This window comes from Eschrichtius robustus, chromosome 11 (genome assembly GCF_028021215.1).
Source record: "Eschrichtius robustus isolate mEscRob2 chromosome 11, mEscRob2.pri, whole genome shotgun sequence".
Lineage (NCBI taxonomy): Eukaryota > Metazoa > Chordata > Mammalia > Artiodactyla > Eschrichtiidae > Eschrichtius > Eschrichtius robustus.
This window is the reverse complement of record NC_090834.1, coordinates 104,656,195-104,672,634: the sequence shown is the minus strand read 5'-3', so window position 1 is coordinate 104,672,634 and position 16,440 is coordinate 104,656,195. Positions and strand designations below refer to the sequence as shown.

Sequence of the window (16,440 nt, the reverse complement as noted above, 5' to 3'; positions counted from 1 at the left end):
GATGAAGTGGGGAAGGAGGCGAGCCCTTGTCTAGAGAGGGAGAGGAGGGTATCACTCCACACTGGGGTGGGCTGACAGAGCTGGAAAAGTTTCGGGACGCCACTCAGGAGGACTGCCCTTGGGCAGCAGGCTGGGGCAGGAGCGGGCCAGCCAGAGTGAGGGTCCCGTTTCTGACAGAGGGAAGAGCCTAGGTGAAGGCCTTGGGGGAAGGGGAGCGTGGAATGTTCCAGAAGCCAAAAGAAGGCCCCCTCAGTTGGGCCAGCAGTGCTGGGAAGAGCCATAGCAGACCCTGAGGCAAACTCATCAACAATATTTCTAAAAATCTACGCTTTTGCTCATCCCATTTTCAATTGAGAGAACTGCCAAGTCTGACAATTTCTCTCAACCAAGTGACAGTCTTAAATAATTTTTTTTTAATATTTATTTTTTTATTTGGCTGCGCCGGGTCTTAGCTGCGGCATGTGGGATCTAGTTCCCTGACCAGGGATCGAAGCCGGGCCCCCTGCGTTGGGAGTGCGGAGTCTTAACCACTGGACCACCAGGGAAGTCTCTTAAATAATTTTTAAAAAACTTTTTTTTTCTTTTTTTAAAAACTAATTAATTTATTTTTTGGCTGCGTCACGTCTTCGTTGCTGCGTGCGGGCTTTCTCTAGTTGCGGCGAGCGGGGGCTACTCTTCGTGGCGGTGCGTAGGCTTCTCATTGCGGTGGCTTCTCTTGTTGCGGAGCACAGGCTCTAGGTGCGTGGGCTTCAGTAGTTGTGGCTTGTGGGCTCTAGAGCGCAGGCTCAGTAGTTGTGGCACACGGGCTTAGTTGCCCAGCGGCATGTGGGATCTTCCCGGACCAGGGCTTGAACCCATGTTCCCTGCATTGGCAGCTGGATTCTTAACCACTGTGCCACCGGGGAAGTCCCTTAAATAATTTTTAATTAACTTAAACTGTAACATAGTAATAAATTCGGTTTCAGTATAAATAATCAATTTAAACTTCATATTAGGATTTTTAATATACCACCCTTTCCAATTTTTAAGTAGTTTTCAACTATTTTAATGCTCTGGGGAAAAAAAATCAACCATTAGGATTTCCCTGGTGGCACGGTGGTTGAGAATCCTTCTGCCAATGCAGGGGACACGGGTTCGATCCCTGGTCCCGGAAGATCCCACATGCTGCGGAGCAACTAAGCCCGTGCGCCACAATGACTGAGCCTGCGCTCTAGAGCCCCCGAGCCACAACTACTGAGCCCACGTGCCACAACTACTGAAGCTCGTGTGCCTAGAGCCCGTGCTCTGCAACAAGAGAAGCCACCGCAGCGAGAAGCCCGTGAACTGCAACGAAGAGTAGCCCCCGCTCGCCGCAACTAGAGAAAGCCCGTGCGGAGCAACGAAGACCCAACGCAGTCAAAAATAAATAAATAAATGTATATTAAAAAAAAAAAAATCTACCATCAAAAAAAGAAAAACACGAATACATACAAACATGTATGTAAGGTACAAGTTGTCCTTCGGCTTCAGATTCCAATATGGCTCAACACAGTCCTGATCTTTATTTGAAATGTTGGTTTTTTGTTCATTGTGGATTTTTTGGCATTAATTCTGCTTTTTTTTTTTTTTTAAATATTGCATTAAAATGTTACTTATCTCAATTCCTGACTCTTTTTGATGTCCCCTTAAATTTTGTGCCGCTGGGACACACTTGTGTGCTCACTTGCCTCACCCTAGTTCCGGCCCTGGTGGCCCCAGATAAGGTTGTGAAAAGGCTGTGGGTTCCAAAGATTTCCATCTCCAGATGTAAAGTCTAGATGGCGCCAGGCCTGGTGGTTTGCATTTTATCCTCAGTGCAATGCCAAACAAAGATTCGACCTCTCAGAACTGTCTTTGTACAAGATCACCCTTGGGAAGAAATGTCCACCGGAAGTGACATGGGCTGAGGAGTTGGGAGGTGGAGGGCTCACCCGTGGAACCCTACAGCAGTGCAGGCTGACAGTAAGAAGCGGGTCCCAACATCTTGAAGCTTCCAGCACCCTGTTCAGTGCCCTCACTGTCTTGAGCTAAGACGTCCAAATTGGCAGGGCACCCGAGGACCTCCCTGCAGCCAGCTCCTTTCTGTCCCAACAAAGGGACCAGAGGAACAGCTGGACCTACAAGGCTTGTCTGCAGCTGTGTGGCCAGTGGGTGCCAGAGCGAGTCCACAAAAGCTGTGATGGTCCTCGCTCTGGGGCACCCCTGCCCAGCCACACCACTGGCCTGGACACAGCACGAAGGACACAGCTAGCAGCGGGCTGGCAAGCCATCAGCAGAACCCAGGTCCCTGACCTCCTGTAGCCTCCCAACCTGCGTACCCTGTCACCCCAGAGTTTACAAGTCAACGTTCTACATGGAGGCCAGTCTTCTGTCCTGACTGCATCTTCCGTCTGATGCAGGAGCTGTGTCCCAGGGCCCTTCAAGGACCGAGAGACATCAGACGGGAAAGGCCCTCCCGGCTCCCGCCCAGAGTCTGAAAACAGGACACAGTCTATCTTTGTTAAGTGTGTGGGGATAACATGGGTCCGGAGTGCAATGTTACTTTCAATACCGAGGAGGGTTTTCTCCAACAGAAAAGAGCATAAAATGAAACAAAGCGCTCAACTATGTGCATCCTTCACCCCTGAAATTCTGGAAAGAAACCAGGTTCTCAGACAGCTCCAGGCTCAGGTCCAGGCAAACTGTTTGCTGAGGAACTGGTTACTAGTTCAATGGTAGTTCATGCCCAACCAGATCCGCAGCCGGCAAGCCAGGAGCTGGATGGGGTCGGGTCACAGGGAGAGACGCTCAACCCGGACACGGAGCTCTTCCGAAGCCAGGGTGGGGAGGGATGGGGGTCTTTAGGACACAGCTTTTCTTAGGAAGCAGCTGAATGATGTGGAGGCAGGGCTGGGGTGGGGGATGAGGTCTGTTTCCAAGTGAGAATTGGCAAGGACTTACTCCGGAAACCAAAGAGATAACAACACCTATCAATCACAGCAGCACAAGGTCGCTGGCAAGTCGAGCTCGTCTTTTTACAAAGTTGCTGAGCTAGAAGGCTACTGCAGGTCTGCCTCCTTATCTGGAGGGTGGTGAGAGAACTACCTTCCCTTCTGAGTTTGAAACAACTCTTGCCCTTTGTTTGGCTCAGTTGATCAGTACACTGTTTGATTTCCCTTATCTAAAAAGACTTATATGATGACAATATTCCCTTTTCATGGCCCCATATACTTCCAAAACGTACTGGAGATGGCTTCTGATAAAGGACTCATCTATAGCAGAACGGTTAAAGATAAAAGTGTAAATGACAGGTAGTGGGAGGGGAGGATACATATAAGGAAGACGAAGATTAGGGACAGTTGCTGTTTCATGTTTTGCTTTGTGTTTCCTGGCATCCAAGGGGGAAAAAAAGAGAAACACAATGTATCAGATAGCAAACATTACCTGATGGAGGGAAGCATACCGATTTATCAAGAGAGACTGCTTCTTCAGATGCAAACCATTCTATATAGAATGAATAAACAACAAAGTCCTACTGTGTAGCACAGGGAACTATACTCAATACTCATAATGGAAAAGAATATGAAAAAGAATGTATATATAAGAATGTATACATACGTATAACTGAATCACTTTGTTGTACAGCAGAAATTAACACAACATTGTAAACCAACTATACTTCAATAAAAGAATTTTAAAAAAGAGAGAGACTGCTTATTTACCGGCCCCAAACTGAAAGGAATTTATTAGTAAGTCCTTAGGTAACATAATCAACTAAGAAGCAAGCGCTTGTTTTTAGAACTAGGACACTGGTTTTGCATGTCTAATGTGGTTAGGAGACAGGGCTTGGAAGTTCAGAGAAGTGGAGGGTTGGCAGGTCCTGCAGGTCAGCCGGGACACTGACCTGACAGTGGGCCTGGTCTGAGTGAAGTGAGATGGTGCTACACCAACCACTAACTGATAGGACAGATGCCCAGGGCGGCTGACATTTACCTTTAAGTGACCAATCATGAACTTGTGGGCTATGTGGTTCCACGTGGACTTCTTGTAAACAGAGAGGTGGCCGTAATCGTGTTGCAGCCATCCAGCTTGGGCCTGGGGGGAGAGAGGGCCACGGATGCTTTCCCAGCGTTGGCACCAAGGCACCAGGCCTCTGCCAGCTGGGGGAGTCAGGGGGCGGGGGCTTTGAGTGACAGGTGAGAGTGTCACGCCTCACCTGAGAGGTAGCAAGGATGAAGGCCGTAATGACGGTTGCAATCCAGCCGTTGCCAAAGTAAAAGATGGTGAACCAGGCGATGCTCTCCATGATGATGATGTGGGCCAGGTAGAGAAGGAAGAACAGGTGGTTGCTCTTGAACAGGTTCATGTCCTCCGCGGTCTTCCTCAGGGCCCGGAAGTCCTCAGTGATCTGGGACTGTTGAGCCAGAGCACCGGGAAGGAGTCAGCCTCCCAGCTGCTCCAGAGGGCACCAATCGACACACCTAAGCTCCACAGGAGCCCGGCCGCAGGTCACTGCAACAGCTGCCGTCACCGCATACCTGCCTGAGCCTGGCACAGCCCTGGGACTATGTGTTTGTCCACAGCCAGTTCAGTGGCAGAGAAAGGACTTAACTCAAAAGCTTGCATTTTACACAGGAGCATTATTCAAAATAGGCAAAAGGTGGAAACAACCCAAATTCCATTGATGGATGGATGACTAAACAAAAGGTGGTCTATACATACAGTGGAATATACAGCCTTCAAAAGGAAGAAAATTCTGACACATGCTACTAATGAACGAACCCTGAAGACATTAAGATAAGTGAAATTAAGCCAGACACGAAAAGACAAATACTTATGAGTCCCCTTATATGAGGTACCTAGACTGGGCAAATTCATCAATAGAAAGAACAGTGTTTACCAGGGGCTGGGGGGAGGGACAGATGGGTAGTTAACGTTTAATGGGGGCAGAATGTCAGTCTGGGGTGATGAAAGTTCTAGAGATGGGTGGTGGTGATGGTCGCATAACAACGTGAATGTACTCAAAGCCACTTAACTGTGCGCTTAAAATTAGTTAAAATGGGGAAGGGTCTGCGGAGGGCCTGGATTCAATCGCTGGCTGGGAAACTCAGATCCCCGCAAGCTGCCCAGTGTGGCCAAAAAAAAAAAAAAAAAAAAAAAAGTTAAAATGGTAAATTTTATGTTGTATCTATTTTACAACAATTTTTAAAAATACAAGGTTTATAGCAAATGTTTTCTTTTCTTTTTTAAAACAAACATTTAGTTATTTATTTATTTGGCTGCGTGCAGGATCTTCGGTGCGGCACGCGGGATCTAGTTCCCTGACCAGGGATTGAACCCGGGCCCCCTGCGTTGGGTGTGTGGAGTCTTAACCACTGCACCATCAGGGAAGTCTCACAACAATTTTTTTTTTTAAAAAGCTTACTTTTCCACTACCTGACACGCACCACTTGTTCCGGACACTCTATCAGGCAAGAGAGGGCTGGGTGGGCACTGGGCATGTGGGGTCAGGGAGATGGAGGCAGAGTCAAGGGTGGCTCTGGGGAAAGGAGGGCATCACTGGGACAAAGAGGGAAGCTAGGAGGCAGGGGCAGGGCAGGAGGGGGAAGAAAGGCCAGATACAAGGGCAGGGGGCTGGGCAAGAGGGAAAGACCCTGTGCCCAGCCTGGCACCGCTGAAGCCCCAGAGGTGGAGAAGCTGGGAATGAATTACTCCAAGGCGAGGGCCAGCCCAGGCTGGCAGCAGGAGGAGGGGGGCTCACCAGGGCCATCGGAGGCTCTGAGTCCTCCCTGACCCTAGGTGATGAGCAGTGGCTCCCCCTGGACTGGCATAAAGGCTCCTCTGCCCCACGCCCTGCACTCTCCTTCTTGGGGCGAGACCCCCTCCCCCCACAAACCCTCCCCTTCTTCCTTGTGAGGCCCGACTCACATTCTTGCTGTGGTCCTGGCTGGGCTCCTCAGGGGCCAGCTCGCCGATCAGCAGGGGCTTCATGAACTTGCGCACGAAATCAAGGTTGCGATGGAAGGCCAGGAAGACATCCTGGGGAGCAGGGGACAGGTGGTGAGTGGGAGACCCCGACCTCGGCCAGTACCTCCGCCCCAGGCAAGACAGGGCTCGCCAGCAGAAGCTCTGTCCCACTAGGACACCAGGACACCGAACGGGGCCGCAACGATCCGATCCCAAATGCTCTCTCAGCCTCATTCCGGCAGGTCCCTAAGTGCCCAATTCCAGTGCAGGTGTCACTTCGGGCTCTGCCCTGATGAGGGGCCGCGGAACTCGCCATGGGTGTTTACAAAAACCGAAGAGACGTGCGGTCTGCCGCTGGGTGAGTCACGAAAACGCGCCCCTGCAGGGATACACCGCGCGGGCACCGGGCGGGGCACAGCCGGGAACCCGATTCTCCTCGAGCTGCTCCTGCCCCGTGGGCTGCCTGATTTCCGGCGAACCGCACCACCCACCACGTGGTGCACACGCCTATCAACAGAAAGAACAAGCCTGAAGCCTACCGCAAGCATGCGAAAGGTGCTTAGATCGTGTTAAACCGGAAACAAATGCAGAATTCCGTAAAACGCATTTCTGGAGGGGTGAGGGGAGCTTTTTCATATTTTGAAACGGTATGAAAATAATTATGTAGATTATGAAAACTTTTTAATGTAGAACTCTAAACTGTTATGTGTTAAGGTGGTGGCATTATGCCTTGCTTTGTCTTAGTTTTTCCAAACTTTCTCTAACATTGCTGTATTGCTTTTAAAAAATTTAAAAATTAAGATTGTGCCTTTTAATCTTTTTTTTTCCAATTATAAAGTAATGTGCATAGTTTTGGCAAATTTAGAAAATGTACAGAAGAATAAAGAGGAAAATAAATACCACCCAGAGAGTGACCACCATTGCTAATATTTCAGGATTTTGTTTTCCATTTTTTTTTTTCTGTACATGCTATGTAAATTAGATAAAACAAATATGGCATCTCCATTAGATGTGCTGACCATAGACCCTCCCCCCATGGGACACAATATGATGTCGCAGTGATAAACAATGTTCACCTTGCATCAAACCAAGCTTCAAGGTGAAACTCACATAATATTGTACGTCAACTATATTTCAATTAAAAAAAGTTTTTTAAAAACAAGTCTTGAGACTACTAGGAGAGAGGAACAAGTCGCATGACACCATGAGAAACAATCAGAAAAATCAATGTAGTGGGGGAAAAAAGTGAGGGTGCATGTGTGTGTGTGTGTGTGTGTGTGTGTGTGTGTGTTGGGGGAGGGGTCCTAGATTAAAAGAGACAGAAAAAGATATAACAAAAGCTTATAAAAACTGCAATGTTTGATTCGAAAGGCTCCCACTGGAGGGTGGGGAACCCAGCAGTTATCCAAGACATTTTGGTGTTGAATGAGAGATTTTGGATATAGACAGGATATCTGATCATATTAAAGAATCACTATTGGGACTTCCCTGGTGGTGCAGTGGTTAAGAAACCGCCTGCCAATGCAGGGGACACGGTTCGAGCCCTGGTCCAGGAAGACCCCACATGCCACGCAGCAACTAAGCCCGTGCGCCACAACTACTGAGCCTGCGCTCTAGAGCCCACAAGCCACAACTGCCGGAGCCCGCAAGCCGCAACTGCCGAAGCCCGCACGCCTACAACCCATGCTCTGCATCAAGAGAAGCCACCGCAATGAGAAGCCCGCACACCGCAACGAAGAGTAGCCCCCGCTCGCCGCAACTAGAGAAAGCCCGCGCACAGCAACGAAGACCCAGCACAGCCAAAAATAAATAAATAAAATTTTAAAATAAATAAGTTAAAAAAAAGAATCACTATTAATTTTCTTAAATGTAACTAAGGTATTGTGATTATGTTAGAGAATGTCCCTATTAGGAGAAGATGGTGAAATGGCATAATGATGCAGTTTATTTTCATAGGATTTGGCAAAAGACAATGAATATATGCATAAAGAGGAATATAAATGTGGCAAAAATGTTGGGATTAGTGAATCTTGGTTGAGGATATACAGGTGTTTGATTCTTTCAAATTTCTGTATGTTGGGAAATTTTCAAAATTTTTTTAAAAAGAGGAAAGAATGAGGAAGATGCTGACAACTCATAAAAATGTGCTCAGGGCTTCCCTGGTGGCGCAGTGGTTAAGAATCCGCCTGCCAATGCAGGGGACACGGGTTCGAGCCCTGGTCCGGGAAGATCCCACATGCCGCGGAGCAACTGGGCCCGTGAGCCACAGCTACTGAGCCTGCGCTCGAGAGCCCACGAGCCCCAACTACTGAAGCCTGCGTGCCTAGAGCCCGTGCTCCGCAACAAGAGAAGCCACCGCAGTGAGAAGCCCGCGCACCGCAACAAAGAATAGGCCCCACTCACCGCAACTAGAGAAAGCCCGTGGGCAGCAACGAAGACCCAACGCAGCCAAAAATAAAATAAAGTAAATAAATTTATTTTTTAAAAATGTGCTCAGCCTCCCCCTCCCCCCACCCCACCCCCCTGCCAAAGTATCTCACAGTGGTAATTGCCAGTCTTCTCCCATTCCTTGGCATCAAGCCCTTTTGCCTGGTCTTTGTTCTATTTGTGTCTAGAACAGACTTACAAAGCGACGCTTTGTGCAGAGGAAAACTGTGCCCAGAGTCTTTTAAAAATGTCTGCACCCCCCTCACTGAACAGAAAGGGATGGTAGCAGAGGATCAGAGCAAGTGTATCTTCAGAGGAGAGATGGGCTGCTATTCCAGGGCCCCTGAGTGGGCAACGAGGAGCCTGGGGTCCACTCTGGGCCAGCTGCTACCCACGCCCCCAGCCTCCGTCTCCTCTGCAAGGGAGGACCCTCCCAGCTCCAGTGTTCAAAGGCCCTGGGAAAGGGCCTACCAGGAACTTCCAAAGTCAGGGCCCAGGCATTGGTGGTATGGCAGTGAGCACAGCTGCCTTCCAAAGTCAGAGCCGAAAAAGGCCCCTTCCTTGGTCCACCTCACATGACACCACGGCTTTTGAGAAACGAAGGGGACGTTCTTGGTAAGGTAGTTTCCTGAGGAGCAACGGCTGATAATAAATAACGAAACAATCTCTACTCTTCACTGGGAGACAGACAGCCTGCAAGCGCATCACCTCTCCTCCAGCGCCCGCTGCCCCCCACCAGGTCCAGGTCACACCTCCAGGCCTCTGCCTGGGCTGAGGAACCTGCTGGAGCGGACTCCTGTCCTGACTAGGGCCGCCCCTGGGTCAGTTCCAGAGGGCCCTTGGGTGGCCTCATCTCCCTGAGGCCAAGGGAGAGGAAGGGCCACGTGCCACGTGGGGAGCCAGGAAAGTTGTCTCTGTTACCTCCCTGATGCCTCAAAGCCCCACTTTACAGATGAAGGCCCTGGAGCCCAGGAAGCTGACACCCAAGTGGCAGAGTCAGGGTCAAATCCAGGTTCACCCGATCCAGGGACCGCATCCCCACAAGCCTCACACAGGTTTAGAAAGCCGAGCGCTGTTCAATTATCTCATTGTCCATGGTAGATCCAGCAGCCTTCCGAGCAGACCTGGTGGAAACCACACTTGAACCCACCAAGCTGGTTTCCACACGGGGCCTCTGGCTCTTCCTTCTGCCTGGAGCCCTGCCCCCTCAGCGTCCCGGGGCTGGCTCGTCCCAACCTACCACCCTATCTGAAAGAGCCACCCTCCAGCCTCACGCTTTCTGGGACATCACCCTGTTTTAACAGTTATCAAAACTACAAGCTATATTATGTGCTCACTTCTTTATTGCCTGTTTCCCCAACTAGAATATAAGCTCCACTAAAGGGCCGAGCCTGTCTCGTTTGTTGCAATAACCCCAGGGCCAACAACGATACCTAGGAGAGGCTCGCTCACAGGACCCCCACAGCTGTGCACCCTCTCAGCCCAGAAAATTTTCCACTCTTCGGCCATTTTGCACAACCCGGCTTGTGCTTCTGGAACATCTTCACCTTCTCAGTGGCTGAGATTACACAGGTCAGCCACTGAGCCATGGGCTTTGTGTACATAACCCACAAATCCTTACCAAACTCTGTGAGGCAGGTCCTATTTTCGAGGTGAGAAAGGAGGCTGATGGAGGTGAAACTACTTGCCCACAGGTCACACTCCAGGTGCGCCTAACTCTAGACTTTTCTGCTGTTCATACAAAGGCCTCGATCAAAATGAGCTTCCTCCTCCTGAGAGTTGATCACTTGTTGTGTCTCCCCCTTGCAAGGGTCACAGATGTGCCGCACAAACTTGCAGCGGGTTCCCAAAAGTTAAAGTGTCTGGCTGGCACAAGGCAGGACAAGGGGCAAGGCAGGACACGGCCAATCCAAACGTTGACTTTGGAACAAGAATTGGAAGCAGGCTCTATCCTCGTCCGACAGGGAGATTGGAGGCAAAGACATTCCAGGAAGAAGGCTGGGGACACAAGTAAAGGGGAGGGAGTAGCCAACAGTTCCAGCGGGGGCAGGTCCGTCCCCAGGAGGGTAGGTGTGCATGTTGGGTTCTTGGGAGGTCAGGCTGAGGATGGAGGGACAGAACACCCGAATTCTCAAATGCAAGACCTTCATCAGTTCCTGCTTCCGCCATCGCCCGGCTCCCACGCCAGCCCCTTCTGCATGAACACGTCCTCCCTGCCCGGCTCCCAGGCGCTGAACAGAACTCACAGCTCCTCGTACACTGAGCATCAGGCGTCACGTCTCGTTTCTGGCTGTGTCCACCTTCTCTGCAGAGCAAGGTGAATCTCTAATCCAGCTTCCCACATCCGGGCACATGGCCAGGGACTCGGGAAGCGCAGGAGAAGCAAACTCAGGGCAGACAATGCTGCCAGCAGCAGCCCTGGGAACCAAGACTCTGTGGGGCACGGGGTTAGAGAGGGAGAAGCAGAGGAGGGACCCTACGTTCTCAGCTGGAAACAGGGATGCTAACCAGGGACGCTAACTTCCTTTCCATGGCGGAGAGATGTGGGCAGGATGTCCCCTCCAAGGGAAAGAAGCGATGGGGGGGGGGGGAGGGTCGTGCTCTGTGGCCAAAGGGCCCTTGGCGAGAGCCTCCCTGCTGATGCCAGGCACAGGCAGCCTGGGCATGAAGGGATGACAGCAAGGAAACAAACCTCGATAAGCTGCCAAAGATACCAGGGAGGCTGGGGCTCGGTATGGGGTCTTCCGGAGGCTGCAGGTAGCAGGAAGTCGACTGCTCCTACCAGGATCTAGCTGAGGGGGTGGGGCTGCCCTCCAGGCACAACCACAGGAGGGATTTCAGGTAAATGCCTTTTACCTTTGGCAAAAAGGAGGTCACCAAGGTTCCTCTGCTTCACGCTTGTTCTTTTCCTGTTTACTGAACCCCCTACTGTGCGAGCTGGGAACATGCACACATGTGCTCAGGAGGCTAAGGGTTCCACGGTAATGTTCCCCCATACCTGCCGAGTGTTCTGAAGTTTAAAGAATGATCTCATCCACAGCCAATTTGAGCCTGATAATAACCTTCCCATTTCCTAGATCTGGAAAGTGAAGTTCAGGGTTAAGTACCTTGCCTAGAATTCCTAAAGCTGGGACTCGAACCCAGGTCCTCTGCCTCTCAATACCTCTACCCTCCTGCCCTAAGGAGGCCAGAGATTCATTCCATTTTCAACCTGTTGCCTTTTCCCAAGAACGGCATAGGAGCAAGTTAAAAGATGGAATGAATCCTGATCTCTTCTCGCCTTCCCTGGGTTCCAAGAGGCGACCGATGCAGACAGGGCAAAAAAAGTCACCGAGACGAGGGGGGCAGAGGTGGGGGAGCTGGTGCCTAGAGGCAGAGGGTCCAGATTCAAGTCCCAGTTTGAAAGGAGAGAAGCAAATCCAGCAGATGCACTCACTATCTGTGAGTTTTTCATCTTTGTGCCCAGGGCCAGCTCGGAACCACAGAGACACTGGAATAAATGTGTGATGAGTCTTTGTTAGAGAGGAAAAGTTCTGGGGAACTTTTATAACTTTCATAACTCTGTATATAACTGAATCGCTTTGCTATACACTTGAAACTAACACAACATTGTAAATTAACTATACTTCAATTGAAAAACAGAAAAAAAAGTTCTGCAGTGGTGGGACTCCGCCCTGAAAGAGGAGAGACACCCCTGGGACCCAGGCGAGGGCTCCCTTTGCCCACAGCAAGGCAAAGACCGGGGAAGTGCCAGAGGACCAGAGGGGAAGAAACCCAAGGTGTAAATAGGAAGGAAGGAGAGGAGGAGGGAAGGGAAGGGGGGCTGGGAGGTCTCTGTGTTGGTAGATCCTGAGTTGAGGTCTGAGTGCTGCGAAGAGAGCAAGGTGTTCAAACCCAAGGGAGCTACTCCCTACAGGGCTGATCGAAACACTAAATGTGATCCGTACAAATGTGCTTTGTGAGCTGTAAAAATTTAGTTTCATTTTTTATTCTTGCAGGGAGAAGGACCACATGACAATTGGCCTTACCCTTCACTAAGCCATCCTTCTGGGGAGGAGGCCGTCCTGACTTCTGAGGTCTTCTTTTCTTCAGTAACAGGAAAATCCCCTATTGAGGCCCCAGATTATCTGGCTTCCTTGACTGTCAGCCTCTGGTGAGGATACTACTGCATCGAGATTGGCTCCTAACAGTGCATTCAAGTGCTCCCTGGAATCTGACCTCTATCTGCTGATCAGTCCTTCCCAAATTTCACATGACCATAAATACTCACTCCCCCAGATCTGAAGAAGAAGTCCATGCCCCAAGGGGAAAGCCACCTGCTCAACAGCCCAAAAATAAAGAGACGGAGTCTCTCCATTCCTAGCCTGTTCCTGCCCCTCTCAAGTCCCCTGCCCAGAGACCCCAGACTTCCTGTGGCCTTTTTCCAACCTGGTCCCAGAAAATAGAGAAAGAGGGTGAGGGAGAGAGAGAGAGAGAGAGAGAGAAAATATCCAGTTGCTCAGTCCACCATTATTCAACTAGATTAGTGCATTTCATGCCCCCAAAGTTTTATCTCGGAAGGCAGTAAGCTCCGGGCATAGGGATTGTCTTATATCTTGCTACACCAAATAGAGCTGGCATGGATTTTAAAAATTTTCCTCCAAATTCCTCTTTGTTTACTTTACATTCTAGCTGTTACATAATCCTGACTCTTCCGCTCACTTACCTGATAATGTTAATACGGAAGAACCTTTTGCATTCTATTACAAGTTAATCACTAAAGGGATGTTGCCTATAAGCTTAAATTATACATAATGGCCCATCTCTGGGAACCCTGCTTCTCAGGTAATGAACATTAAGCTAAAATACCTTTGTTTAGCTCACAGTAAACATCCTGACCAGGCCCACCTGTGAATGACTACCGGGAGTAAGAAATTAACACATACATTCCCTCTAGAGGCTGCCGGGAACCAGGAAATGTTTGACTTTACTCCCTCCCCTTTTAGTATAAAAGGAGCCTGAATTCTAACTCAGGCAAGATGGTTCTTTGGGCACGAGCCCACCATCTTCTCAGTTTGCTGGCTTTCCGAATAAAGTTGTTATTCCTTGCCCCAGCAACTCGTCTCTCGATTATTGGCCTGTCGTGCGATGAGCAATGTGAGCTTAGACTCGGTAACAAGAAAACTCCATTGCATTTACCTAGTGCTTACAGTTTATGAAATGCCTTGCCGCAAAAGAAAATATATTTATTTAACACTACGGAATAAACAGACCAATGCATTGGATTTGACTTTTCTTTCTAGGAAACATTCTGGTGAAGGCTCAAACAGGACAGGAACCTTCAGAATTCACCTATGAAAGATCCCAAACCAGGAGTCAGGTCTTTACTTGGGAATCACTCTTACCCCACCTCCTCACAGGGCTGTGGGAAGGTCCCAGTGAGATAATACACTGATGGTGCTTGAAAATCTTATACCCACCTAAGTTACAATCGGTATCACAGCCCCAAGGGCTCAAGGCGAGTTCACAAGCAGGTAAAACGGGATCGGGCCAAAAGCTATAGGCGCTATTGCTGACCCTCTGCTCGCCAAAGCAGCGAGCCAAGCAACAGCTTACATTATAGCTGCCCGATCTGCCCCCCAACACTTGACTCTGTCTGTCCCAATTAGATAGAAGAGGTAGGGAGATCTAGAGTTCCACCAACTGACGACCCCATACAGCTTGCGCAGCAAAAGCCCAAACAGGTCAGCATGCCAGACCTCCAGGTGGAATGAGCTATGTCAAGCTGATCTCTCCCTAGTCACTTTCCCAAATTCTCCATGCCACCAGAACTTCTCTGCTTCCAGCTCACTGCCACCAAGAGTGGCCCCTTCCTTCCCTCCCGGCCTCTGTTCTTCGAGTCCACGGGGTGGGGGTGGGGGGAGCGGATCCAGCTGCACCCGAAGAATAAGCAAGGATTTGGGGCTGGGGGGTAGGGGGCGTGGTGGGGTGCTGTGTCATCGCAGAGCTGCAGGTTTGGTGTGCAAAGGTGAGGGTAAGATGGACAGCCCCGGCTCCGGGAAGATCCCAGAGTCCCACTACATTTCCGAGGGCAAGATGAGGGAGGGCATTCCTGGCCGGATTTGGGAACAGAGGACCATTGAGTTGAAGTCCCAGAGTAACCTCGAACGCAGCTGGACCTGTTGCCAAGCTAGCCTAGTGCTGCTAAACCGTCCCGTCTCAAGGCCCCTCTCCACCTGGGCTTTGCAAACTCCAGCAGCGCTTTTTCTTTCCACCAATTCCCACCCGGGGCCCCCAAGAAGGCCGACCCTTGCGGGGGAGGGGGGCGGGGGCGGGGGCGGGGGGGAGGGGGTCCTGGTAGTCTCTGAGAGCGTGGGAACAGGAGCTACCAGGCGGTGTCTCCGCGGCAGCCATTGCGGACCTTCTGAGACTGGAATTCCAGCAGGAGCGAGCCCTAGGCCGGGGACGAGCTTTCCTTCCCCGCCCCCTAGTCTGGCTGGTGAGTGGGGGACGCGCGCGGAGTCCCACACCTGGCTCCTCTCCCGCTCCTCTCCGCGGGGCCCAGGGGCGGCCATCTTCCACGCTGGGGGCGTCAAGGCTCCAGGGCCCCGGCGCCCTCTTTGCGGAGTCCCAGGCTCCGGCTGAACTCTGAGGAAGGAACGGACGCAAGGATCCCAGTGCGCGCGGTAGATCCTGCATGGTTCTCCACCGCTCGAATCTGCCTCCCGGGCTCCAAAATCCGACCCCCACAGCACGTTGGCCCAGCTGTCCCAGAGGACGAGGATTCGGGGCGGGGGACGAGCGCAGTAGACTCTTTCCTTCCCTCCAGGACGCCCCAAGCTCCACTCGGCGCTGGAGGTCTTGTTTGGCGCCCTGGGACCCATGACTCCTGACTCCCTCCTGCAGCAGAGAAAGGTGGCGGGAGAGGCCCCAGACCCTTACCGTAGCATCTTCCCCTGCGTAGTGCCCGATGACCCGGTGGCCCCCCGGGTGCCGGTGTGACCACTCGGTGATGTTGTAGACCTTGCGGTCGATGACGAGCCACTGGTCCGTGCGCAGGCTGTGCTTCTGAATCTCCTCCCAGCGGAAGGTAGGCATCGGCGCCTCGCGCTCGGTGGCCCCCTCGCCCTGGTTCCCCCCCTTCCCCATGCTGCCTGCCGACAGGGTTGCCCCGTGCACTGCGGTGTGTGCGGCCCGGGCCCTCCTCGCTTTCGGCTTTTGTCTTCTCCTACTCCTCCCCCCACCGCGCCCCCCTCCCCCAGCCGCCTCGCCTTCGCTCCGGAGTATCCTTGCCTTCCCTCCAGGCTTCCCAGTGCCCCCAAGCGGTCCCCTCCCTCCGCCCCTCCCTCCGCCCGCCAGCCCGCAGTGGACTTTTGCCTATTGTAAAAACTCCTCGGTAGCTCAGGGCCTCGAAGCCTCCTCTGCCCGCCCCGCTGGCTCCCCCCGTCCGGGGCTTCGCATCCTCCCGCGTTCCCCTCCGCCTGGGTTTCCACAGTGATCAGCAGAGCGCCTGCACCAATCCGGGCGCGTCGCCCCGCCTGCCATTGGCCCAGGAGGATCTTTCGAAGGCCAGCGGGCTGGAACAGCGGTCCCCAGCTCCCCCGCCTGCCCCCCCACGCGGAGTCGAGAGGGGCCTGGAGGTCGGTTACGTGTCCGAACTCATCCCTCCCCCGCTCGAGCTGGGGGGTTGTGGTGGGGGGGGACCCAAGGATATCCCAGGGTAGCTTGGCGGGCGAGCTGGGGCGGCGGCTGAGTTCCGCGCTTTCCGGGCGCTTACGCGCACACCCACGGCCCGCGCTCCCGGGTTTGCACCTGATGCCGGCACGTAGAGGACCCAGCCGCTCCGCGCGCTCTGCGGTGGGGACCGGCCCAGGGCCCGGCTGGCGGGCGCGCAGGCGGCGCCGAGCCGCCGGGCTGGCGAGTTCCACTCTGGTACTGGCCTGGTTAGGTGACGCCCTCTCCTATCCCGGACTGGAATCCGGACTCCAGTATATCCACATTGTCCGTGCTATACACATTGGCGCCCTCCTGCAGCCTCCCTGGGGGAAGAAGCCGGCCTCCGGCTGGCCC

General features: G+C 52.2%; 1 protein-coding gene across 2 annotated transcripts in view; it reads right to left on the bottom strand.

The window, feature by feature from the left end:
* Positions 1-15,607, bottom strand: part of FADS2 (fatty acid desaturase 2) — a 35,877-nt gene extending 20,270 nt beyond the window's left edge. The window contains exons 1-4 of one of the 2 annotated variants that reach the window (XM_068555508.1): positions 15,313-15,607; positions 5,926-6,036; positions 4,214-4,411; positions 3,991-4,092 (exon numbers count right to left, since the gene is read on the bottom strand). In XM_068555508.1, the coding sequence (XP_068411609.1) occupies positions 3,991-4,092; positions 4,214-4,411; positions 5,926-6,036; positions 15,313-15,519 (618 nt within the window). In that variant the 5' untranslated portion in view covers positions 15,520-15,607. Of the gene's footprint in view, positions 1-3,990; positions 4,093-4,213; positions 4,412-5,925; positions 6,037-14,900; positions 14,996-15,312 lie in introns of those variants that run through there. The other variant, XM_068555510.1, reaches the window with a different exon arrangement.
* Between the last annotated feature and the right edge of the window lie 833 nt (positions 15,608-16,440).